A 27,499-nucleotide genomic window follows, 5' to 3' on the forward strand; every position below is an offset into this window, starting at 1 on the left:
TTAGACACTGCCTTGTTATGACGAGTTTTCAGTGCCATTTTTAAGAGTAGTAAAAACTAATAATATTTCTGCAATTATATTATAAACTTCTGTAGTACAATAATTACATTAAAAAACTACAATAATAAACTAAAATTACACAATTAAATCTAAGAAAAACTTGGATGTTTTGGAATTGGTATATTGCAATCGTGGAAGCGTTCCTGTAGTCCATCCATAATGATCTAATTGTGGAACCTGTATAGGTGACGTTGCAGTTGTGATGGCGAGGAAATTTGTACACTATGTTGTGGTATTTATTCTAATATTTTCTTGCATGATTGAAAGTTAGTAGGTTTTAAGAGGGTTGCCAATTTTTGACTTGTAGTAAACTCTAATTTATAGTTGGTATTCTTAAATATATATTTACAAGCTTTGTATGTATTCTGGATATATGGAAGTTTAATGATTTTTTTTTTTATGTTGGGAAGTTTATCATGTTGTACCATCATTTTACTTGTGATTTAAATCAGTATGAATACAATTTGGTCAGCTAAATTCCAAATTGCCAGCCAATCCTCATTTGTTCAGTATCCAGGTAGGTACCTAACAGAGTGCATCACGAGAAGGTGAGGATTGGACATTAGGTCAGAAGCCCTGGTTCCTCTGCGTTCCTTTAAAGGCTATGTTGAGGTCTCCTCTCAGTTATACAGCTTTAACCCTTAAGCACCCCATGTTGGGAAGTTTGCTTTGATTATTGGACTCATTAGACAGGTTTTCACTGTTTGGTTGGCATAATTTATTAGTTGTGTAGTGTAATTTTGGTTTAAATATCTGTGTTAATTTCATGTTAGATAATTATATGTAGTTAAAAATTTTTGTGTGTTTATAAATTATGAAGAATGACCAATTTTTTAATAGAATAAGGATGATGTGAGTTAAAGTGTAGGTAGTTACTGATATGTGTAGGTTTGTGGAATATTTTTGTGACTATTTTGTTGTTGGTTCTAATTAATGTTAAGTTTAGGAAATTTATGGATTTTTCATGTTCTGTTTCTATAGTAAATTTTAGTTAACTGCTGAGTCATTAAGGGATGCTTGTAAAGAGGTAATTCATGTTGGTTCCCCAATGCATAGAACATCATCCACATATTGGCCATAAAAAATAATGCTGGAGAGGGAGAAGGGTTTAGTAGATTTGATTCTAAATGTGATAGAAACGGTTTGGCTAATTCTCCACAAATTTCCACATTTTTTAATTTCAGCAAATTTCCACATTGTCTTTAATTTCCACTTTTTTAGTTCTTGCATATCTTTATCTCCATATTTTTTTTGCCTTCCCCCTTCTTTTTGAAAAAAAAAAGTCCTAATGTATTTATTCAAATGACAGTCCTAAATGGTTATAGTCCATCATCCAGAGTTCATTCTAAAGGTACAAAGTTCAGTTATATAGTTTCTATCAATATATTTCTGATTCTGCTCCATAAAAAAAGGAGTAAAAAGCAAAGACTGGTTTCTCTATCTGTAATAATACTAGGGGTACTCCTTAAGAAAAATAAGTAAAGTAGTCTTAAATATTAACATCGAGTTTAGAGGAGTAACATGGAAAATTTCCAGAAATAATATTTATAATTACTATGGTCTTTTTAGCAGATATACTATTTAGGCTGCTTTGAAAATGACCTGAAGTACCGATTAGAAAAGTAGCAGATAGTACTGTCACTGCAACTAAAAAATATTCTTGTATTAAAGACTATTACTGACTGTACAGAAACAATAAAAACTGGTTTCTCTATCTGTAAATTACCCAGCTTTCATAACACTTTTACTATATTTGTTTGATATCTGTGATTGCATTTGTAAAGTTTTAAAACTGATATATTTTATATTAGGTTCTCTCTCTGTGATGGGAATAATATATGGAGTTCTGGCTAGCTTTCTTGTATCCCTTTATTCTATTTATACAAAAAAATTGCTGCCTGCAGTTGATGATAGTATATGGCTGCTTACTTTTTATAATAACTTCAATGCCATGTTACTTTTTTTACCACTAATGTTATTCTTTGGAGAATTCCCTATACTTCTAACTTCATATCATCTTCTTGACCATATGTTTTGGATTTTGATGATTATTGGTGGAATATTTGGGTTTGCAATTGGATATGTTACTGGATTTCAGATCAAAGTAAGTTGAAGTTTGCTTGTTTTTTTAAACTTAGAAATGTATAACATAATAAGTAATAAACTACATGAATTGTATTAAAAATTTTAAATGAGAAATGAAAAGAAAAATTAATTTTTGTTGTTGTTTTGTTGTAACATTGTTTCATCCTCTATGCAAATATCTGTGGGTTATTTTTAAATATAGTTTAGAAACTTTTTTTTTACCCAAGAGATTGCTTTCTGGAAGAGCTCTTATTTTGTCATGCTTTACCTTATTTTAAAATATAAGTAATGCTTAGATGTCCTATCTTCTTTTAGCATCAGGGGAAACAACTTTAGAAATACAACATAGTAATATTATTACAAGACAAAGTATTTTGTATAATTATAAAATACTACCTTAAGATAAGTTTATAAAATACTTGTATTTAAATTACATGACAGCTTCTAGCTTTACTTCAGTTTTTCACTAGCTTCTAAAAAAAGTGTAGTTTATGTTTACTTGCATTTATTATTCGTTATGTAGTCCATATTGTCAAGAACTAAGTTTTTTTTAACGGAAAAACTCACGTAGAAATATTATTTAATAGTATAATTTTCGCCTGTGTGTCACAGGCATCTTCAGTACAATTAAGCTCAAAATTAAACACTAACTGACAATTCCAAAAAGCGCCACCTAAGTAACTGGGGAGAGCAATAGGTGTAAGATAACTAAAAAGGTCAATAACTTTCCTAAAAAAAAAAAAAAAAAAAAAAAAAAAAAAAAATATGTTGCTTTTTTTTGTTTTTTGTTGCCTTTCGACCATTTAGAAAAATCTCCACCTTTCTCGCTTCTCCAAAGGACAAGCTTCCACATCTTAATCATCCAGGTGTCTACCAGATTCCGTGCTCTTGTGGATTATGCTATTTCAGACAAACGGGAAGATCTGCCTCCATTCGGCTAGAAGAACACCAATCTTATATTGCATACTTTAAACCTGAAAAGTCTGGACTTGCAGAACATGCCATCTTCACTAGACACAGAGTTCATTGGAGAAAGACAAGAGTTCTTCACAAAAGTCAGTTTCTCATGGAACGCCTTTATAAAGAAGCATGTGAAACTCTACTTCATTCTCCTAACTTAAACAGATCCGACGACTTACGTCTATCCCCTTTATGGGAGATAGTACTTTACAAATCAGCTAATCTTTCCTAACTTTTTATTGTATTAATTTTTTTTTTTTTTTTTTTTTTTTTAGGAAAGTTATTGACCTTTTTAGTTATCTTACACCAGCTACTTAGGTGGCGCTTTTTGGAATTGTCAGTTAGTGTTTAATTTTGAGCTTAATTGTACTGAAGATGCCTGTGACACACAGGTGAAAATTATACTATTAAATAATATTTCTACGTGAGTTTTTCCGTTATTTATTATGTATAGTTATGTCTACTCACGGTTTACCTCTTTTAAAAGTTAAGTTTTTTTTGTTTCCAATTCACAGTTTTCTTCCATATTTGTATTTTACTTCATGTATTCACTCTTAACTGTGCCCGTATCGATATCTAGTGCATTACTGAATGCAGGATTATTTATTTAGTTATTTATTATTATGTATAGTTATTTAGAAGTGTTAACCTATTGATAAGACATTCTGTATATAAAATATCTACTCACCTGCTCAGTCATCATTCATGCTAACATGTAATATACCCAGTGTAACATTGGGATACTACACATCTCCTGCTGCATTTAACTGGTTACCTCTCTCTGTTTTGGATGTGTGTAGAGATTCATACTAGTACTTACATCCAACATTTTGCCAAATCTGCCAATTTCTTATGCTTAACACACATTACATATACCTGGTGTTTTACAATGATTGTTGATGATGATAATGGCATTCCATCCTTCATTTGCATTAGTACTATGAATATTTTTTATCCTGAAACTTGTACACCTAAAGAAATGCATGTACAAGATTATTGTTATTAACATCTGACCTCCATGGAGTCAGAGACTCATGGTGGGAGGTACATTAGGAGGTACATTGGGAGGTACACTGAGCTCATCCAACTGTGCCTTAAACTGATTCAGTGTGTCTACATTCACAACAGACTCAGGCAATGCATTCCATGTAAAGAATCTGCTACTCACTCTTCTGATCACATCCTCCTTATACAGATTCCAGGGGTGCCCTCTTGTGCTATCCCCCCCTGTCCCATACTAGGAAAAATCTCTTCCATGTCAACATGATAACCCCTGACTAACTTATATGTCTCAATCATATCTCCCCTTTGTACTGATCATGAAGGTTTGCAATTTACATTCTCCCAATCTGGCCTAATATTCCACATTCCAAAGATCAGTGACCACCTTTGTGACTCTTCTCTGGACCCTTTCTAACATATCCTCATCACCATGAAAATCCGGTGACAATCTGTGCACAATAATCCATATAAGATGTGATCAAGGCCTTATACAATGGCATCATAACTTATTTATTTCTGAATGTCAGGGTCCTCCACATCATTACTATTATCCAATGTGACATTTTCACAACTTGTGCAATGTGGCCCCCCTGAATTTCAGGTCCCTGTCCACCACCACTCCCAGATCTCTCATCTCCTTTAAAGTTTCCCCACCAAGTGTACACTTTGCATCCCATCATTGCTTACCAGATTTCAATACATTGAGCTGATAGGTCCACTTACCTGCCCATTTATGCAATATATTTTAAGTCCTCCTGTAAGGCCATAATATCTACTTGACTCTGAATTGCTCTCCCCAGTTTTGGGTCATCTTCAAACAGCTGCATACCACCATTAAACCCATCCCAATATCATTAACATACAAATGAGCAACAATAGTCCAAAACTGATCCCCTGTGGCACAACACTAGTGACCTTCCTCTTTTGGGATACTGCACTCCCCCATATACGACTTTCTGATACATATTTGACAGCCTGTCACTGAACCTACTCAGAAGCCTGTTATCCAGTCCCATCTGTTTCAATTTATTTAACAGCTTGTCATGTGCCAGTCTATCAAAAGCTTTTTCTAAATCTAAGTATACCACTATATATGCATCTCCCTTCTCCAGGATGTTTGTTACCTTGTTTTAATACATAAGTAAATTAGTAAAACTTGATCTCCCTTTAACAAACCAGTGCTGATAACTACAGAGAATACTGCTTTTATCAATCCATTTCTATATCCTACTTCTCACCAATGTCTCTAGCACCTTCGCCACAACTCCAGATATACAGATTGTATACAGATTGGCCTATAACTTGTAGCCATAGCCTTAACACCATTTTTATGCAATGGAACAATTTTACCTTCTTTCCAATCGTTTGGAACCCATGCTGTTGTAAGACTTATTAAACAAGCATGCCAATTCCCATAAGACGCATAATGATATGTAATCAAATCTGATTGCTTTATTGACATCAAGTTTATTTCTTTCCTCAAATACCTCCTCTCACTTAAGTTTCTCATGATTTCACCCTGATAAGGATGAAACACCCTTATAAATTGATCACTGAATACTGCAGCATTTACCATTCTACCATTTTCATCCATTAACATCATCTTACCATATTCATTCATTCTTCTACTTTCCACATATCTAAATAAAAAACACTCTAGGGTTTTTCTTTCCCTGATTTGCTAATTTTTGCTCATACTGTACTTTTGTTGTCCTTACTGAGTCACTCTCCTGGCTTGTTCTTCATACTCTTCATGTAATTGATTATTACCATTGTTCATCTTGTACTGCTTCCAAAGTGCATTCTTCTTCTTCTTCTTCCAGATTTCATGCTTAATCCACTTGTTCAACCATTTTATACTTTCCTTATTCAGCCTTTTAACTTCTGAATACATTCACACATTGATGCTGTTATATATTTCTTTGTTGGTTCCCAAGCAGCATTTATTTCCTTATCGCTCAACTCCTTATTCCATTCTATAGTTCCAAGCTGTCTCCTAAGCTAGACATAATCACCAGCCTTGTACTTCCACATATATCTTCCTCACAGAAGTCTGCATATGACTAGCCACAGCCCAGGTGATCACTTCATGATCACTCACACCAGCTGGAAGAAGGTGTGAAACCCCCACTCAGTTACATCCTCTGATGAAATGATCAGATCTAAAGTTATCGATCCTCACATGTCCTCCTTTACATACTGCCTGAGATAGCTGTCTCTAAAGAACTCAAATTCACTTTTCTTATTCCCAAATTCTATCTTTTCATTCCAATCTATACTGCCATAATTAAAATCATCCATGATAATCACCCTTCCTTTGTTCACTAACCCAAATTGTTTATACATTTCTTCATCACCACCTTCCACATTCTCTGGCTTATAGCAACATTCAACTAAAATGTCGTCCAGTCAGCCTCCACCTAACACTACAGTGCCTCATAACCATTGCCACTATTTCCCTCATTCATGTCTACCTTATATAGACATAATTATTATTACTATTATACGGGCACCTCCACAGAGTCCGAAGACTCATTGCAGGAGACCCAATCTGTCATACCTCTTCTTGAACCCATTAACAGACAAAGCATTCACAACTGACTCTGAAAACCCATTCCACTTATTCACAACTCTCCAAGCAAAAATTCTAGTCCTCATACCCACCCATACTAACCACACCTTTACTCAACTTCCAGGGATGACCCCTTGTTCTGATCTCTCTGGCCAAGTTGAAACATTTCCCCTGCATCAATCCTATAAAATACTTTAAGCAACTTAAATGTTTATATCATATCTCCTCTTTTTCTCCTGTCGACCAACTTCTGCCATTCACATACTTCAATCTATCCTCATAGGGAACATTCCACAGGTTACTTGCCTGTGAACCCTCTCCACTGCTTCCTCATCCCCAAGAAACTCAGGGAAGCAGACTTGAGCACAGTAATCCAGAAGTGCGAATATCAAGACCTTATAAAGTGGAATAACAACTTGCTTATCTCTACTTCTTATATGTTCTTCAATAGCCAAGTAATCTTATGGGCTACCTTAGCAAACTTGGCAATATTTCCTCTAAACTTTAACTCTTGTCTACCACTATCCCCTAAATCTCTAGCTTCCTCTATTTACTGGAGTACAGTGCCATCAGTGTGATACATGGCTTGTAATCTATTTTTCCCAAAATGCATAATTTTACATATCTCCACATTAAGCTGATACCCATTATCTTTTGCCCATACTGACAGCCTATATGAAATTAGGTAGAGTAATAGCATATCATCAGCAAACAATCTAATATTTCCTATATCATTTATGTACAAATTAAACAGCAATGGTCCAAGCACTGAACCTTGCAGCACAACCACTAGTCACCTGTTTTCACCTCGATTCTGCTCTCTGTACATCACTATTTGTTATCTGTCCAGCAGCCACCCTCTTATTCATTAACCAGTGTCATGTCCATTCCCATTTGTTCTAATTTGCATAACAGAGTTCTATGCAGTATGCTGTCAAATGCCCTTTTAAAATCAAATCATCATGTAGTTATTTCCTTTATCCAACTCAGCTGTTACTCTATTGTAGGGGTCGGGAACCTTTTTTGAACCAAAGAGCCATTCCACCAAAAAAATTAATTAAAACAAAATTTTGGGAGCCGCAACTTCAATTCAATTTTTCCTGGTGACTCCAAGTTGCAGTTAGTTCAAACTTAGGTAAATTTGTTTTTAATTCAGTACTTCCAGATATCAAATACCACTTTTATGTTTGCACATAAATATTTTATGTGTTCAATAAATAAAACAACATTAAGTTTGATTAAGTTTTTAATCAAAAACATGTTTAAGTAAGTATAATTTTGCAAAAAAGTCAGAATTTGTCAGAAAGGCAGTATTTTAATAGATATTTGATTGTTTTAATTTAAAATTCAGTAATGAGACTTTTGATTTTGCATCTTCTCAGCCAGTTTACTTAAATCTGGATTGTATGTCATGTACTTTAATAGTAATTCGACTTTCAAACTTTCATCAGTCAATTTGTTCCTATACTTATTTTTAATGTAATTCATTGAAGAGAAAAATAGTTTGAAATTATACGTTGAACCTAAAAGAGTCAAAACCCCAAAAGCAAGCCGCCTGGTACATTTGAATAATTAGTTGGGAAAGCATTCCAACATTTAAATATAATTTCATGTGGTGTTTCTTCCATAGTTTCCTCGTTTTCTTCAATTTGTGCTACCATTTCCTGAAGTTTTTGTACCCAGATGCTTTTATTCTGAATTTCCAGAAGCTCCATTTGTAGTTCTGCAATTGATATTCTGGGAAAAGCTTCAATATCTATTAATTTTAAATTGCAATTTAACGGATGTAATATAAATTTCATCATCTCCTGATGTTTTTTAAAATCCTGAAATCTGCTTGTAAATGAATCTAAAATTACAGTAATCATTTCAGCGAATATTTTGCAGTCGACTTTTTCTTGATTTAAATTCAATCTATAATTTTTTAGATTTTCAAAATATATAAATTTTTCTTCAGTAACATCTTCGAAAAACGCTCTTAGTTTCTGTTCAAAGGTAAGGACTTCCTCTAGAATTGTAAGGCTGTGTTTCTCTTCCCTTGCAACTTCAAATTTAGCTTATTAAAATGTTCTGTCATATCAAGCAAAAAACAAAAATTTTGTATCCATTCGGGATTACTGAGAAGTTCCACATGATTTAAGTTATAATTTTTAGTGGTTAAGAAAACTATTACTTCTTTTAAGCACTGAAAAAAAAACATTTTAATGCTTTTCCTCTTGATAACCATCGTACAGATGTAAATGTCACTAAATCTTTATGTTGACTACCTAGTTCCTCTAAAAATATGTCAAAAAGTCTGTGATTCAACTCCTGAAATCGGATGAAATTAATCATTGGCACAACACCCATCACTCTTTTTAGTTGTGGTAATAATCCCAAAGAATTTGCAACTAAAGCTTCTTGATGCAAAATGCAATGAAATGAAATAACTCCATGTGGAATATGAGTGGAGAATAATTTAACAAACCCCTTATTTTTGTGCAATTATAGAAGGCGAGCCATCGGTCGCAATGCATACTATATTATTAATATTTATATTTTTATTATGTTAACTTGTTAGAAGGTTTTCTGAAATATCTTGACCTATAGTGTGTCCTTTAAGTGTTAGCAGATCAAGAAGTTCTTCTCAAATACCAGAAGATGTGATATATTTAACCATCATGTAGCATCGTGCCATATTGGAAATATCATTTGATTCATCAATCCCAACAGATATAAAATCGGCAGAATTAATATGCATAATTGAAACTTCTGCAGAAATTGTTACAATCCATTCCTTGACAGTTCTAGCCAAAAGAGGGTAAATCTTTAATTTTTTTACGTATCTCGTGCTTATTTTTCATATTCTTAAATAGAATTTCAGAGACATTATACATGCAATCTTTTTAGAAATTCACCATTTGTAAAAGGTTTTCCCACTTTTGCTATTTCAAGGGATAACAAAAAACTTGATTCAGTAGCATTCGACGAAGATTTCATCCAAGTTGACAAATTTCTTTGCTGAAGAAATTTGTCAACTTGGTGTAGCTATTGAAGAATTACAAAAGTTTTCTTTTGTAATTCTTCAATAGCTTTTTTTCTATTATCACCCTCAGGATATTTTTTACTGAAGTCTAAATGTTTTCCTCGAAAATGTCATTTGACATTACTTGATTTGTTATTTTGAAGTCGTTGATGGCAAATTGAACATTGCGGATTTCCATTTACTTCTATGCAGGGGCAAATTCTCCATGCTTGCTATGCTTGCTGCACAAGCTCATTACTTGAGAAAGAAGTAATATTTATTTGTTAATAAATGCATGCATTTATAATCATCTCATTTAGGCTTTTATTTTTGTAGACAGAAGACGTCTTAAGCTTGCGCAGCAATAATTGAGCTTTGTGATGTGTATCGAAGGCTGATGTTTGCTCGTCTAATCAAAGCTACCTTGGCTTGTTTGGTTGTCAGAGCTTCCAAGGTCCTTGCTGCTACACTGTGATTTCATGCGTGCACATAGCCATTTCCGCTCTCTTCACGTTGCCTTAAACACAGGCCATACACAGTGAAAGTAGCTCTAGTCAGTAAGCTTCAGCCAGCCTTTAGAAGTTTGCGTGTTGCTTGGTAAAATTAAGTTACAACCAACTTTTTATGACGATGTTATTGACCAGTTCATAAAGAATATTCAAGTAGCTAAATTGAAAAAGATAGAATATCATTTGTAAAATAAATGTTGTATTTGTATAATTAAATGTACATAAATTTCTAAATATATAGTTTTAAATAGTCAGTAATTCATTATTCTGCTAATCAGACTTCAATCACATCTCTCACTCCTTGAATGATAACAAGAGCAAGTGTGAATTTCAAGACCACATTTGCCCCTGCTTCTATAAATGCAAATTTCTCTATCCACATTTTATTGAATCCTCTGTTTTCTTCGATTATTTTTCTTTTTTTCTTGAACTCATATTAAGTGGGTTATTATCACAAATTTACCTGCAAGTAAAAACACAAATTAAACATAATTACATAATAAAAATTAATTTGTGCATAATATTACCTGACACTAAATTAAACACCAGTTTAGTACCACAATAAATAAGTTAACTAACAGAATATTTATTTTGACAGTTAAAATCCATATGTATCTAAAAACCGTGGTGTTTGACAGGACAGCTGATCAACTAGTTCAAATTTTCGCCGTGGTGCTAGTTACCTTAGGCAGGGTTAGCATTTAGCGATATTTCAAATGTAACGTAGTTGTCAGTTGTTCATGTCATAAAATTTCACGAACAGGCCGTATCAAAAAAAAAACAATATTTAGTTGTTTGTATTAATTATGTATCTTTTAATTCAATATAAAAGAGCTGCACTTTGTTCAGCCAAGAGCCGCCGGTTCCCAACCCCTGCTCTATTATAAAAAGTTAGTAAATTACTAAGGCGATCCTTCACAAAGCCATGTTGACCCTCATACAGTATCATACTTTTATCTACCCATTCTTGAATTCTCTTTTTGACCAATTTTTTAGTACTTTTACTGCCATGGTTGAGATACTTGGTCTATAATTTGCTGGAAATTATTTTGCCCTCCTTCCACTCCCATGGACCTCTACCAGAGCTGAGACTTGAATTAGAGAGCCTAGTTAGAGACATTGCCAGTTCCCTTGCACATTCTTGTAAAACCCAAGCTGATATCCCATCTAATCCCACAGCTGTATTTACATTGAGAATCTCCAATTCATCCACCTCTGTTCCCACATCAGTGTCTGTCACATATGTTAAAGCAGTAACCTCACTAGGATAATATTCCCTTACAAAAGTGGTCACTCATTAACTCGACTATTTTATCTGCTCTGTTCTCCTCATGATCATCATCACTCATTAAGGTTAATCTTCCATAGTCATTCTTCCTTTTACTTGCCACATAACGAAAGAACTCTTTGGGATTTCCTTTGGCCTGCTTAAGCTCGATTCTTCTCATAATCTGATTTTGCCTTCCTTCCAATGATGGTCACCTTTCTTGTCTGAGCCTCATACTGTTCATGAGTTTTCTTGTCACCTTTCTCTTTATATACCCTCCAAAGCATTTTCTTTTTCTTATGCTTAATGATATTACTCATCCATCTAACTCCTGTCTGATTAACCCTCCTTACCTTAGATATACAGTTTAATATTGCTTCCTCTAGATCAGTGATGGCAAACCTATGACATGCATGTCAACGGTGACATGCCACGACATTTTGAGTGATATGTCAGCACTCACCAACATCCAACAACAACAACTATTCTTCCTGTTTGAGTTCAGTTCAGCTTTTGCATTCAGAATTTTGTGTCAGTTCAACAATTTCACATTTCTGTGAAATTCTGAATTTGAATACAAAATTTTTATTTTGTTAATATTCTAGCCCTGTTATGAAGGAACCTCAAATTAAAAAATCCCGAATGAGTGATAAAGGAAGTGGTTGAAGCTTTCAAGATGCATGGACTGAGAAGTATGGTGTTAATGACAGAAATGGCAAATCATTGTGCCTATTGTGCCATGAAATAGTAGTAAGCATAACTTGTAATGTGAAAAGACATTTCAAAACAAATCATCAGTGGCTTTTGAGAAAAAAGTGAGGAACAAAGGAAGGAATATGTTTCTCAGCAACTACACTGCAAAGAGTGTCAATCAAATAACTTCCTTAAATTCTTAAGAGACCGTATGAATTTAACATCGGCAAGTTTCAGCATTGCTCATTCCATAGCTCAGCATGTAAAGGCCCTCACTAAAGGAGAATTGATTAAAGAAACTCTTCTGAAATGTGCTCCTTTTTTGTTTCAAGATATGCAATATAAAGATGTTATTATTAAGTGTATTTCTAATTTACCAGTCAGCAGAATTACCATTAAAGACAGAGCAAATGACAATGATCTCTGACATATAACATCAATTAAAAGGAGACTTAAATAATTAAATATTTTTCGATTTGTCTTGATGAAACTATTGATGTCACCTGATCGGCTCAGTTGTCCATCATTGGACAACTGAGCCGATCTAGAATTTCTAGATATTGCAATGGTCAGACAATGAGAGAGGAGCTGGTAAAGCTAGAAACAGTGCCAATAAGTACATGAGGAAATGAAATATGCAACAATGTTCTAAATATGCTCCATGACCTAAGCATTAATATGTCTAAAGTTGTGTCTGTGACAACAGATGGGACATCCAGTATGGTGGGGGAAAAGGTCAGATTTGTGAAACTGTTTATGAAAACTATTGGACATCCAGTGTCTGTGTCATTGCATTATCCACCAGGAGGTGTTGTGTGCCAAGGCAGGATTCACAGAACTACATAATATAATGATAGTTGTAAAAAAACAGTCAATAGCTGGTCGATCCCCTCATAATCAACTAACAATCGACTGCTGATGCACGACAATGTGAGGTGGTTGAGCCAAGGAAAAGTCTTTGAAAGATTTCTGGAGTGCTATGAAGAAATTAAGTTATATGTTGAGAATAAAAATTTGAAACAGTTTCCTCAGCTCAGTGATTGTACATGGGTCAGTACACTGATGTTTCAGTGTACTGATCCATGTACAATCACAGATGCTGAACAATGACCCAAATGCTGAACTGAACTTAAAGTTATAAGGTTTTGGCAAAAGTATTAACATTATGTTAGGATACATAAAAGCCTTTGAAACTAAACTTCAAATTTTCGAATGAGATGTGGGGACTAAAACTTATAAGTATTTTCCTCAACTAAAAAAAAAAAAAAACATTTTGAGGAGATCAGCTCGGATATGCAAAATGAAATGGAGCACTTGCATATAAAGTACAAGCACATTTTAAACTCAATAAATGATCAGTTTGGTGCACGATTTAATTAATTTAGAAGTTTAGAACAGATGATTTAAATAATTAAGTATCTGGATGTAGTAGTATACACTATTATGGAATTAAATGATTTCTGATGGCTACTAATTGAAGTATTAGAGCTGCAGTTAGCTGAGTTCTAGGTCAGCATTTGGACTCAAGTTCTTGTTGACATGAGGTCTCAACTTGAAGATCTGGAAAGAAATTGCCTGCAGAATGAAGAGTGCCACCATGAACAAGAAATTCCGAATGCTTGGAACCGAATACCAGAAACTTTTAGTACTCTTAAAAATCTAGCAATGGCTTGACTCATGATTTTTCCCTCTACATACTCTTGCAAGGCCTTATTTTCGGGTTTAACAACATTAAAAAATGGACAAAAGAAACTGACTGACAGATGAAGTTAGTGCTGCTTGGGCTTGAAGCGCACAAAGTATTTAACCTTCAATTTCAGACTAATTCATTCAGCTCAGTAATAAAAGCTAGCTGTAAAATAATAAGGGATTTTTATCCCCTTAATTGAATTAACTTCGCCAGAAAAAAATAACCGTTTGGCTTTTCATCTTAGTTATAATATAAATATATGGGAACACCTTTCTGGCATTCGTATAGTGAAGGTATGTAAGTTCTTTTCACTTAAACTTTGATATCATCCAGGTCTAGCTACCCACTGATGAGACCTCAGAAAAGGTTGAAACCGGTCTGGGTAGTGACCTCTCCTCATAATGTAAAGCAGTATTACATCACCTAGGCGCTGTGTGTTTATACATTATGAGAAAATATCAAGGATAGTGAGGGAGCTTGTTCCACCTTTGCTTCGAGTTGCCTTGGTGTGGTACTACCAGGTGGTCACTTACGCTTGGATTCACCGATAGTTCGTCGGCATGAAACTCTTAGAAATAGTTTTTTGATCATGAAAATCTTAGATCGTAGTTTTTTGATCTTAGTTTCGCATACTGGCTGTAAAATAATAAGGGATTTTTACCCCCTTAATTTAAAAAAGTCATTAATTGGTGTTAATCAAATGAAAAACAATGTGTTCCATTTTTTTTTTTTTTTCATTTCAATTCAAAATTACTATTAAAAGTAGGGTAATTTTAATGCACTATTTTAAGCCCAGTGTGCGTATCATTTTCTCTATTATACATCACTGATTTTTCTTTTTATGAAACTGTTTTTAATAATGAATCTGTTTTTTCAATATTATTTTACATATGCCTGAGTTTGTTTTACTTGTATTTCATTTTTGTAATTATTTGAAGCTTCAATATATAATGCATAACACCACACTTGATTGGACTGTATTTTTTTTAAATAAATGAATATATAAAGAATTGTTTCTATTTTGTTCAGGGGATGCACACAAGCAGAGTCAAGTTAGGCATTTTCCATATTTTTGACACACCAAGCCTAAAAGGTTAGTCATCATTGCTCTAGATGACCGTTAACTATATCCCATGCACTATTACCATCCTTACCCTGCAGTGTTTTATGCCATGGGACAGATTTAAGCTTCTTCTTAAGCTTGTAATAATCACCTGACTTGTAGTTCTTGAGAGAATATTCCTCATGTTTTACAATCTCCCAAGTCAAGACTGCATGGCCACTTTCACCAATCAGAGGCAGCTTGATCACTTTGGTTATGGATAACTCTTCTAATCCTGTGACCAGGTCCAATTCTATCCCACCCCTAGTCCCATCTGTCACATGCTGCTTCAAATGAACAGCAACCCTCCTCCCTATCCCCTATTCTTTTTGGTTGCAATTCATCTGCTATCATCAGCAGCACTCCTCCGCCATCTTATCTTCTCTATCTTTCCAGAAAATACTAAACTCTTTGCATTCTATCCCTGTAACTACATCATCTGCTGTGAGCCAAGTCTTTAATGCCTATAACGTTTGGTGAAGTTAGACTAATCAGTTCCAAACACTCCTCCCTCTTGTTCCTGATACTTCTGGCATTAGTGCAGCATCCCTTTAGCCCCCACTCACCTTTACTTTCTGCATTAACTACCCTGTTCAATATTTTTGCTTGAGAGACTAGATTCCACACTTGGTCATTCTCACACTCACTCACTTCATGGGTGCCTTCACACAAACTCTCTTGGTTCCACCCTAATTGCTTAAGTTTCTCTGAATTTGCACTTCAGCAAGCTCGGTGAACAAAGCTTGCTCTAGACACCTAACACCCCAACTATTTAGATGCAGTCCATCAGCATTGTACAAATCCTTCTTTCCATCAAACACAGACCAGAGATTCACAAATCCTACATGATTCCTTCTGCTAAATCTACATATAGATTCATTGGCTATCAACACCCTCCTCCTTTTCAGTTCACATCTATCATAGTGTTGTAGGAGACTTGCAATCTTCACCTTCTCGCTCTTTGATTTTGCTTCTTCTAACAACTCCTTTACATCTTTCCTCGTAGAATACTTCTCGCCTCTCAGATCATTTGTACCAACCAACACAATAATTTCCTTCCACGTCAACTTAATTCCCTGTTATCATTAACAGCACTCCTCCTCCCTTCAAGTCCTTTCTATACTCACAAAAGATACTGCACCTTTCCATTTCTATTCCCATTAGGATGCCATCTTCATTCAACCGTATTTCACTTATTCCAATAATTTTGGTGCAAATAAACTCAATCAGTGTAACTGTTTCATCTCCCTTCTGACATTTCTAAATAAACAGAGCAGTTCACTTTTAGGTATGTTGAATTGGATTTAAACAGTATTGATGCGAACACAGATTGCTAAGAAAATAATTACCTCAGTCCTGAAGATATTTTCAGGTGCAAACTTTATTTGCTCACACTTAGATAAAGGATTAAACTAAATTTATTATAACTATTTATTAACTTAAAAGCTAATATTTCGCTGGTATTACATCCAACATCTTCAGAGCACACAAACAAAGTTTGTTACAAATGCGAGACGACCACGATCCGGTGTAACAGTGGGGCTAGTATAAGTGATTGCAGCGTGCAACACAAGACTAAAGTCCTAATGAGGCGCCATATGGCCTGAGTTTAAAAAAAAAAATTTAAAAAATAAATAAATAAAAAAAAATGTAGTCCAAATAGTAGTCATTGAAAGTTTTGAAAAATAGTAGTCCAAAGTTTTGAAAAAAATAAAATAAAAATAAAAATAAATAGATATTAATTTGGTCTTAGGGTGACTGTCTCCCAAATCTTTGGTGGATTTATACCGCCATACTTGTTAAGGTTTGGAGTATGTTTTAAGGCTTCTGTTGATTCCAGGAACAACCTCTCTGACTTGTAGAAGCTTCTGCGCAGTACTTTTGTTTTTTTTTTCCAATTGATCCTGTGTGCTGGGGTATCCAAAGCATGGTCTGCCAGACTCGACTTGCCATAGCAAAAGTGTCGGATATATTTTATGTGTTCACTGAAGCGTATGTCCACAGTTCTTCCTGTCTGTCCATAGTAGGCTCAATGACATGAACAGGACACTTCATAGCCTCCTGGATGTGAAAAAGGAGTAAATAAAGGAGTCACGTTAAAACATCCAGAATATATGGAGCTCCAAAAATTCACAAACAAGGTACACCTTCACGCCCTATTGTAGATAGTATAAACAGTCCTACATGTAAACTAGCTAAACATTTAGCCAAACTACTAGCCACTTGCACAAACAATTCTCCCCTTTTGTTAAAAATTCTACCCACCTAAAAAGTATTTTAGAAAACCTTAAATAGTTCAGACCTAATGGTGAGTTTTGATATCACCTCATTATTCACTAATGTACCATTGACTGAAACACTTATCTTACTAAATTCACAATTTCCCCCTGATATATTTCAGCTATTTAAATTCACAGTACAGGCAGGTTATTTTATATGGAAAGGGAAAATATACAAACAATTAGATGGGACAGCTATGGGATCCCCCCCCTTTCTCCCCCTTTAGCCAACTTCTACATAGAACATCTGGAAAAGCTAGCTATCAACACAGCCACTCTCAAACCTAGTCTCTGGCTACGCAATGTTGATGATGTGTATTTGCTATTTGACCACATGGCCTAGACACATTGAATACATTTTTAGTGCATCTAAATAGCCAGCACCTTAAAATCTACTTTACAATGGAATAGAAGCCAATGACTGCCTGCCCTTCCTGGACACACTGATCACACATCTTCCAGAAGGTTCCTTATCATTTTCGGTTTATAGAAAACCCACACATACAGGGAGATATTTACACAAACAATCACACCATCACCCTTCTCAACAATATGGTATCTTAAAAACACTAACCCATAGAGCTAGAGCAATCTGTTCCAATGACATTGCTCTCACTGCTGAACTTTCTCACCTGCATCACACCTTCCTAACTAATGGCTATAATCCCCATAAGATAGATAAAATACTAAATGCTACCCAGAAATCCCCCCCCCCACTATCTACCACAGAAGACTACAACAAAACTATCACCATCCCATACATTAAAGACACATCTGAAAAGATATCTAGGGTGCTGGACAAACACAAACTGTGCACTGTATTTATACTTTATGTGAAATTGGCAACTCTCATGTCATCGAGCCTACTATGGACAGACAGGAAGCACTGTGGACATCTGCCTCAGTGAACACAAAAAATATATCTGACACTTTCGCTATGGCAAGGTCTGGGCAAACCATGCTTTGGATACCCCAGTACACAGGATCAATTGGAAAAAAACAAAAGTACTGCACAGAAGCTTCTACAAGTCAGAGAGGTTGTTCCTGGAATCAACAGAAGCCTTAAAAAATACTCCAAACCTTAACAAGTATGGCTGTATAAATCATCCAAATATTTGGGAGACAGTCATCCTAAGGCCAAATTAATATTTATTTATTTTTATTTTTTTCAAAACTTTGGAGTACTGTTTTTTTTTTTTTTTTTTTTTTTAAACTTAGATGGTGCTTCATTCTTGTGTTGCACGCTGCAATCACTTATACTAGCCCCACTGTTACACCGGATTGTGGTTGCCTCGCATTTGTAACAAACTTTGTTTGTGTGCTCTGAAGATGCTGGATATAATACCAGCAAAATATTAGCTTTTAAGTTAATAAATAGTTATTTTCTTATCAATCTGTGTTCGCATCAATACCATTTAAATCCAATTCAACATGTGTGATGAACACATAAGCCTATCCACTTTTAGGTATATAGCCAGTCCTACCAAAGCCACTTGTTGGTAGAACTAGTTATATATATGTGTTTTCCATATATATCTGCTTAGACCCAACTTCCCTACTCTCATTCCAGTTTGTTCCATTTCTATGCTGATCATCCCCATACATTCAGCAGTACTTCCAACATCGACTTTTCCTATGCCTTGTCTCACCAACACCCATGCTCCCCCATTTCCCTGTTCCTCTTGCATTCCCGTTCTCTCTTCATCTCTCACACTGCTACTGTTTCCATTGAAGCATTTTTGTCTCTCCAGTACCACTCACTTGATCTTTCACTTCATCTCTTATTTCTGGTCTCTTGCTTGCATCACACACACACAGCACTTCAATCATACCAAATCATACAATTCATAATTCTGGTTTTCTGTCTCAACTCATTATTATCATACCTTGGTAGCACACTTGACAACTTTTCCTACTATACTGTTATCTTTTACTTTCCTCAATAACCTCCTGATATTCACCCTTATGTCTCTTTATGTCTTAATAACCTCCTTATGTCTACTTAAATTATTTGTCCCCACTAATTCTTCATTTCCTCATGTCTAAAGCATGATTTATCTTGTTCATTCTCCCTCCTGGATAGCAAACTTTATGGACTCTTTCATTAACCAGTCCTCTAACAATGGAATCTTCATGCACTGCTATCATAGAATCAATTGTCACCTCCTTACCCTTTTTTCTTTCATTCTATTCTTTTGCACACTTTCATTTTTTTCTATGAAATGTCTAATATCATCTAGATAAGAAATTTTAGAATAAAAATTAAAGAAACTAATTCAAATTCAGAGTAATTATTTAGACTTGATTGATTATGTAACAGTATAATCTCTTGAAAAATGTTCAGAAGTTGAAAAAAAAATGTTCTAATTGAAGAGGAAAGGAAAACACAGTTTGAATTTATAAAGATGTATGGGTAGTTCTTTTTATTCATTATTTCTTCCCAGGAAGCATGCAGGTATCCATCAGCTTATCTCAGAAAAGCTTTGAAATGCTTGTCATGCACTTACATATTTTACAATCTAATGAAAAACCTTGCTATAACCATTTCAAATCTGGAGCACTGTAAAAACATGATGATATACCTTATGAAGTGTGACATCATCATCATCCTACCATGGATTTTAGGCCTAGCTGTTAGCTCTGTGTCATTCCTTCTTGTCCTTGGCCACCCTTGACTTCTATGTCTTCCAGTTGAGTAGTTTTGGAGCATCTTCTTGGTAGGCTTGAGCTGCCCATTCTTTTATTGGACATCTCAGGACATCCCTATTGTCAATTTGCATTTTATCTATTACTGAGTCTATTTTAAATTCTTTACATATTTTCTTCTTTTTTTCCCCAGATCATAAGCCTGTGTTTTGCATACGTATTTCATATCTCTGCTTCCTATTCTTTTTTTGTTTTGCTATTGCTGAAAGTGAAATATAGTCCATATTTAACTTCTATACATTAGAGAAGGTCTAGCAAGAACTTTATAAATTTATAGTGTATGATGCATGAAGTATGATATGGTATATTATCCACCTAATTTATGAGCATCCTGATAGTTCATTGATGCGATCAGATTCTTTAACACCGAAGAACTTGATCACATATCAATAATATAGTGATCAAATATATCTGAACATTTGTGAGATTAAGAAGGCAAAAGCAGGTAGGATACTCCTATATAATAACTGCATGGCATATTTAAGATAACTGATCCACTACCCTGCATTATGTGATGGTACCCATTGACATCTGAAAAGGAGAATCTGATGGCATACAACATTGGCTGTTGGAAAAAAGACAGTACAACATCACTGATCCTGGCCAGGATCAGTGATGTTGAAGAGGAGATCACTGGTCATCGTTCATTTGCAAAATTGAACAACAGACATGAGGCAAAGTTAAGCTGTCATTAAAAATCAGGTGTCTGCAAAGCGAAAAAGAATAAGGTCAAAATATTGATATCAAGAACCTTCTGTAGAAACATAAACCTGTTTCTATCCGCAGCAAATATGTACAAAGCCTGGTGAAGAACCACAACTTACAGCTTTTTATTATTTATAAGGATGGAACTTGCTCGTGGATGAGCCTTTATCCTTATGGTCTACCCTTATTACAACATGCTAGATATACTTGCTACTAAGATTTGAGTTAATGTTACCCAGTATTGATAATCTTATGTTGAAATTGTGTCACTATTATAAATGATTTCAGTGGACACAATATGTTAGGGGTAGCACTAACACACCACAGAGAGGTCAAATTGTTGGGCATCAACTTGTTATTATTATTGTTCCGGGAAACTCCAAGGAGTCGACAGACTCATCGAGGGAGACCCTAACATCATGTCGAGAAGAACTATTCAACATTCACACAGTATCTATCATACCTTGCCTTGAACTCATTCATGGTCATAGCACCCACAACAGACTCTGGAAGCTTATTCCACTCATTCACTACTCTCCAAGTAAAAAACCTAGCTCTAACACCCTTGTCAACCACGCTCTTGCCCAGATTCCATTCATGGCCCCTAGTCCTCCCATCACCAGTCATATTTTCAAAAATATCTTCTGGATAAATCTTATAGAAACCCTTCAGTAATTTGAATGTCTCAATCATATCACCCCTCCTTTGCCTATCGACCAATTTCTGCAACCCACAAATCTTCAACCTATTCTCATAAGGTTCATTCCACAGACCTGCTATCATCTTGGTCACTCGTCTCTGGACCCTCTCCCCTTCCTCCCCATCACGAAGAAACCCTGGTGCCCATAACTGGGTAAAGAAGTCCAGATGGGGTCTTATCAAGGCTCGATACAGAGGAACAACAACTTGTTTGTCTCTGCATGTTAAAGTATTTTTCAGAAGCCAAGTGATTTGGTGAGCTGTTTTAGTCACTTTTGCAATGTGCCCCCTAAACTTCAACTCCCTATCCACCAACACTCCCAAATCCCTGGCCTCATCAGTCTCCTGGAGTATGGTTCCACCAATGCGATATACTGCTGCTATTCTTTTCACCCCAAAGTGCATAACCTTACACTTTGCCCCATTAAATTGACATCCATTTTTCCTAGCCCAGTCCTCCAAACTATCCAAATCATCCTGTAAAATTTTGACATCCTGTGCACTCACAATTGCTCTACCCAACTTTGCATCATCGGCAAACAAGTGAACACTTCCTCTCAAATCCTTTCCAATATCATTGATGAACAAATTGAAAAGCAATGGTCCAAGAACAGAGCCCTGTGGCACTCCACTAGTCACAAGACGTCTTTCAGACTCCACTCCTAAATAAACCACTCTCTGGTATCTCTCCTTCAGCCACCCTCCTATCCATCTCACCAACCCTATATCTATCCCCATCTGCTCCAGTTTACTGATTAGGGTTCCATGTGGTATCCTATCAAAGGCCTTGGCAAGGTCCAGTAGTATCACTGTAAACCCATTACCCCTATCCAGTTCAGCCGTCACTGTGTTATAAAACGTGAGCAAGTTACTGAGGCATGATCTACCCTTCACAAAACCATGTTGTCCCCCATACAATATCCCATTTTCATCTATCCAATCCTGTATTCTTTTCTTGACTAATTTCTCTAAGACCTTGACAATGATTCCTGATATGCTAATCATCCGGTAATTTACAACAGCAGTCTTGGAACCACCTTTATGCAGTGGAACTATTTTCCCCTCTTTCCACCTGCTCGGGACTAACCCAGACCCGAGACTCAAATTAAACAAAATGGTCAAGGGTACTGACAATTCTTTAGCTGCTTCTCGTAGAACATGAGCTGGTATACCATCCAATCCCACAGATGTATTGACACTGAAGTTATGCAATAGACTACTCACTTCCACTTCATTCACCACAATTCCCATATAATCTACTGGTTTATTCGTTTCTGCAATCTCACCACCTGGATGATATAGTCTTGCAAAGTGCTCACTCAGTAACTCAACTATCTCAACTGATTCAGTTACCTCTCTACCATCGGCATTCTTTAAAATCATTTTGCCATGTACATTTTTCCTTTTACTTGCTACATATCTAAAAAACTGTTTAGGATTCTCTTTAGCCTGCATGGCCAATGTTCTTTCATGGCCAGTGATCTTTTTTTGCTTTTCTTACCACACTCGTCACCCTTCTGGCCTGCGCTTTATACCGTTCATGTGCCTGCCGGTCACCTTTCTCCTTAAATTCCCTCCATAGTTGTTTCTTTTTTTGCAGCTCAAGCTTAATGGTGTTATTCATCCATTTAACCTCTACTTGATTTATTATTCGGACTCTAGGTATACAGTCAGCCATTGCTTCATGCAAGCACTTCTTAACTACCTCCCATGCACTATCAATTTCTAGTCCTTGCAGTTGTACATGCCATGGCACTGAACCAATCAAACTCCTAAGCTTGTCATTCTTTCCAGCCCGATAATTCCACATGTACCCTGTCTTAATTGAAAATTCTACACCTTTAGCCACCTCCCAAGTCAAGACCCTATGATCACTCTCACCAATTGGTGGCAATATGGTCATATTTGTTACAGCCAAATCCTCAGATGTAATTACTAGGTCAAGCACTCTCTGACCCCTAGTATTTTCCATTACATGCTGTCGCAGATAGTTATCCCTTAATAACCGCATAAAATCCAATTCCTTCCTCCCGTGTGTCCTCTCCTCACTCCAATCAATGCGACCATAGTTGAAATCTCCCATAATAATCACCCTCATTCCACTCATTTCTTCTATTTGCTTGTGCATACTGTCACCACCATCTTTTCCATCACCTGGTCTATAGCAGCACCCAATTGTATATTTAGTTCTGCTAGCCACAATCTCACACCAAATGGCCTCAAATGTGCTGTGTTCTCTATTCTGCAATTCAACTTCTATTCTCCTTGGCTGTAGCTCATCAGCTATCATCAACAATACTCCTCCCCCCATTTTATTCTCTCTGTCATTCCTGAACACACTATACTCCTCACATTCAATCCCACTGGCTATATCATCTACAGACAGCCATGTCTCACTAATACCAATAACCTATGGTCTGGAAGTGCCAACCATGGCCAATAACTCTTCCTTCTTGTTCTTAATACTCCTAGTATTAGTGTACATGAATTTAAGACCCCCATTAGCCCCAACCCTACTTTGATGCCTTATATTAACTATCCCACTCTGATTTGTTGTCCTTATTTGCTCTGGCATATTATGTTCATTCTTACATTCAACTGCCTTCCTAAGGATTGTATATCTACTCCCCCCCCCCTTAACAAATCTAGTTTCCCTGAGTTGGCAGATCCACTACATTCAGCAACACTTTCTCAAGTCTTCTTACACCATAACCATTCAAATGCAAGCCATCCATCTTATACATATCCTTTCGCCCATCAAACTCACTCCACACATCCACAAATTCCACACCACTCGTCATACATAGCCCATGCATAGTCATTCGCAATTATGGCCCTCCTTTTAAACATTTCACTGTCATACCGTGGCAAAAGACTAATCATTCTAACTCTCTCACTCTTTTCTTTTGCTACCTCAAACAATTCATTCAGTTCTTCTATCATTTCCATTTTATCTCATTCAAATCCCTTTCATTCAAATTTATCCCTTTCAAATCATTCGTACCTGCCACAACAATCATTTCTTTCACCCTTTCCTTTTGCTCTCTAATAGACTCAGTTACATCCTTTATGGTCGCACCATGTTGGTACAATTTTGTCAAATCCTTTACTAACACACCTCATACTAACGAGTCTCCATACAGCACTCTATCCTTCATTTTGTTCATGTTCGCATTCATATGTCTATTTTTCCTATCATACCTTTTATTATTGGTTGGTTCATTCAGTCAACTTTTGTTCATGCACTCTAGCTGCTGTTTTGCCCTTTCTATTGCACCATTCAACAACGTGATCTCACTCAATGCATCTATCTCTTCTTTTTTATTCTCTGAGAAATCATTAATACTATCATTCACACTTTCTATATTCACACTCTCACAATTCTCATGTACAACCTTGCCGTTTCTTGTCATATCTCTGTTTTCTTCATTCTGAAGTTTGACAAAAATATCACATTCACGATCCGAAATACATTTCAATTCCTCATTCTCCCTACATTTTCTACACACATTCAATCCTTTATTATCTTCTAACCACACTCCGACCACACTCCGCAAAGCGTACATTTCACAGCTAGTACACTGACTCATTTCTTTTATGCTACCGTTCTTTGATAAAGATGGCAAACCATCATTACTGGTCGCCATTTTCCTTCGTACAGGTGCCATACTTATTTGCTACGTGTTTTATTAAATTATAAGTTATAACACACCAAAAACACACAAAGAGACGCACTAAAATATGCAAGGCAAACAAAACTACACAATATTAAGTAATTTTATTATTGATTATGCTTCATCCCATATAAAAAATGGAAGCTTAATTACAAATGAATAATTACAGTCTTTACATACCTTTTTTTCCCACTAGTTTTGTTGGAAGATGATGAGAACATATGGTTTGCCAAGTGGTGGTGGGCGATATATGGCGTTGGTGTGATTGTGATTCATTGTAGTTGGTGAATTGAGTGGTGGAGACAGTTGTAGAGTGGGTGCCCTCCCTTGATGAGTCTTTGGACTCCCTGGAGGTGTTGTATAATAATAATATATGGAAGTGATCGTTTCCCTGTGCTTTGCAATATATTGTCATGGAAACAATGTTCTGTTTCATGCATACCAAGGTGAAAAATTGACCAGGCTTACTGCATTACCTGTTTCCCAACTTGCAACAGCATTTCCAAAAACATCTCAATTTAAGAAATGCCATTGCCACAGGTTACTTGATATACTCCATTACATACTATCACTGTTTCAATTATATTGGTGTTTAGATTAAATTCTGCAAGTTGTGAAAAGGTAAAGCAGTCAGCCTGGCCAATTTTTCACCTTGGTATGCATGAAACAAAACATTGTTTCTGTGACAGTATATATACTGCAAAGTAAAGGGAAATGATGACTGGTGGAACTCAAGAGTACCATGCTACAAAAGCCGATCAAAAGAGCTTTAAAAAGATTTCTTAATGAGGTCTGATGTATACAAACACTACTATATCAGACTTCAGAGCCTCAAAGCACATTATTCTTTCTACTGTCAATAACATGTTTGCATGTCTTTCAAAATATGGACAGTAAGTGTAGACCATCAATTATCTACATTATGAGGTGAGCATGAAGGATTATCACATTTCTATTTCTGCTTTTTTTATCATTTAATTATAATTTGTTTATTAAAAGCATGTCAAAATAAGAGAAACTTCCATACCATTATATATCAATTTTTTTATACACCTTTGGTGGGGAATGGCCATTGATTGGGCTGCACATAAAGTATTGTGTCAGCCTGGAAAGCAATGCAAGAATCAATTTTTTTTGTTAATTTGACCTAATTGCACTTAGATGACTGTGCATATTTTGTTCTTGAACTTTATTGAAGATTATTACTTTCGTGAAATGATTTTATGAATTAATCAAATATTGTCTGAGTTTTATAAAGTTTGCTTTTCTAAATTAATTTTGTTTATTGTTTATTTATGATTTTAATTAGAAATCACTTTACAGAATGCTTTCAATTTCTACATTTTGTAATTTTTTTTTACAGCAAACAAAACATTTATTTTCATATATAATGAATTTTATTATTATTACTATTATTATTTAGGCCTCCAAGGAGTCAAAGACTCGTTACGGGAGGTCCTTCCTAGGAAACACAAGTCTATCAAGACTCATCGTGGGAGGTCCCTCCTAGGAAACAAAGTCTCTCATACCACTCCTTAAACTCATTGACCATACTCGCTTTCACCACTCTATCAGGCAGTGCATTCCACAGTTCAACCACTCTCCATGCAAAGAAACCACTCCTCACCCTCTTGCTCACAGCTTCCTTTTGCAACTTCCAGGGATGGCCCCCTTGTCATCGCTCCTTCCTGCTGTTCCACCAAGCGAAAGACCCCCACAGTGTCAACCCTGTAACTACCTCTCAACAATTTAAAAGTCTCAATCATATCACCTCTCCTTCTATCTACCACACTCTCTCAGTCAATCCTTGTAAATCTTATGGAAAAATAATCCTTTATTTTTCCATATAGTTGAATATAGACATCTTGATATTCTATTACCTTCAGGGATTGTTCTTTTACACTTCATCCTGTGTTTTATTTTCAGTGTTCACAGTTATTCCTAAGTATTTAAATTTCATTATTTGTTCCAGTATTTTTCCATTTAGTTCTAATTTATAGTCTGATTTTTTTTTGTAGTTACCATTGTTTTTGCCAAATATGCCAGAATCATATTACAAAACAAACGAAACACAAAATTGCCGACAGCATTTTAAACCATAGAACCAAAATTTCTACTCTTCGGATGAAAGTACATCGATATCTAACCAGACTGTTCTGATAGTGTACATACAGGTTGCAATAAATAGTGGTGATGTTACAACACTATTCTTTGGTTTAATTCAATTAGAAAGCACCAAAGCAATGGACATTCAGAACTCACTTATGAAGTGTCTTATGGGGTGCTTAAGGTTCAAAGCTGTATAACTGAGAGGAGACCTCCACATAGCCTTTAAAGGAATGCAGAGAGCCGACCAGGCCTTCTGACCTAATGTCCAATCCTCACCTTCTCGTGGTGCACCCTGTTGGGTATCTACCTGGATACTGAACGAACAAGGATGAGCTGGAAATTTGGGATTTAGTCAACCAAATTGTATTCTTATTGGTTAAACC

The 27,499-nt window shown here is 35.7% G+C and overlaps 1 protein-coding gene across 2 annotated transcripts in view; it reads left to right on the plus strand.

Annotated features, from left to right (window-relative positions):
- nac (GDP-fucose transporter nac) overlaps positions 1–27,499 on the plus strand; it is a 356,711-nt gene that overhangs the window by 306,233 nt on the left and 22,979 nt on the right. For both annotated transcript variants that reach the window (XM_090393057.1, XM_090393058.1), the window contains exon 6: positions 1,872–2,164. In XM_090393057.1, the coding sequence (XP_090249183.1) occupies positions 1,872–2,164 (293 nt within the window). The remainder of the gene's footprint in view (positions 1–1,871; positions 2,165–27,499) is intronic.

This window comes from Typopeltis vanoorti, chromosome 5 (genome assembly GCF_054136105.1).
Source record: "Typopeltis vanoorti isolate ZY-2024b chromosome 5, IOZ_Tvanoo_1.0, whole genome shotgun sequence".
Lineage (NCBI taxonomy): Eukaryota > Metazoa > Arthropoda > Arachnida > Uropygi > Thelyphonidae > Typopeltis > Typopeltis vanoorti.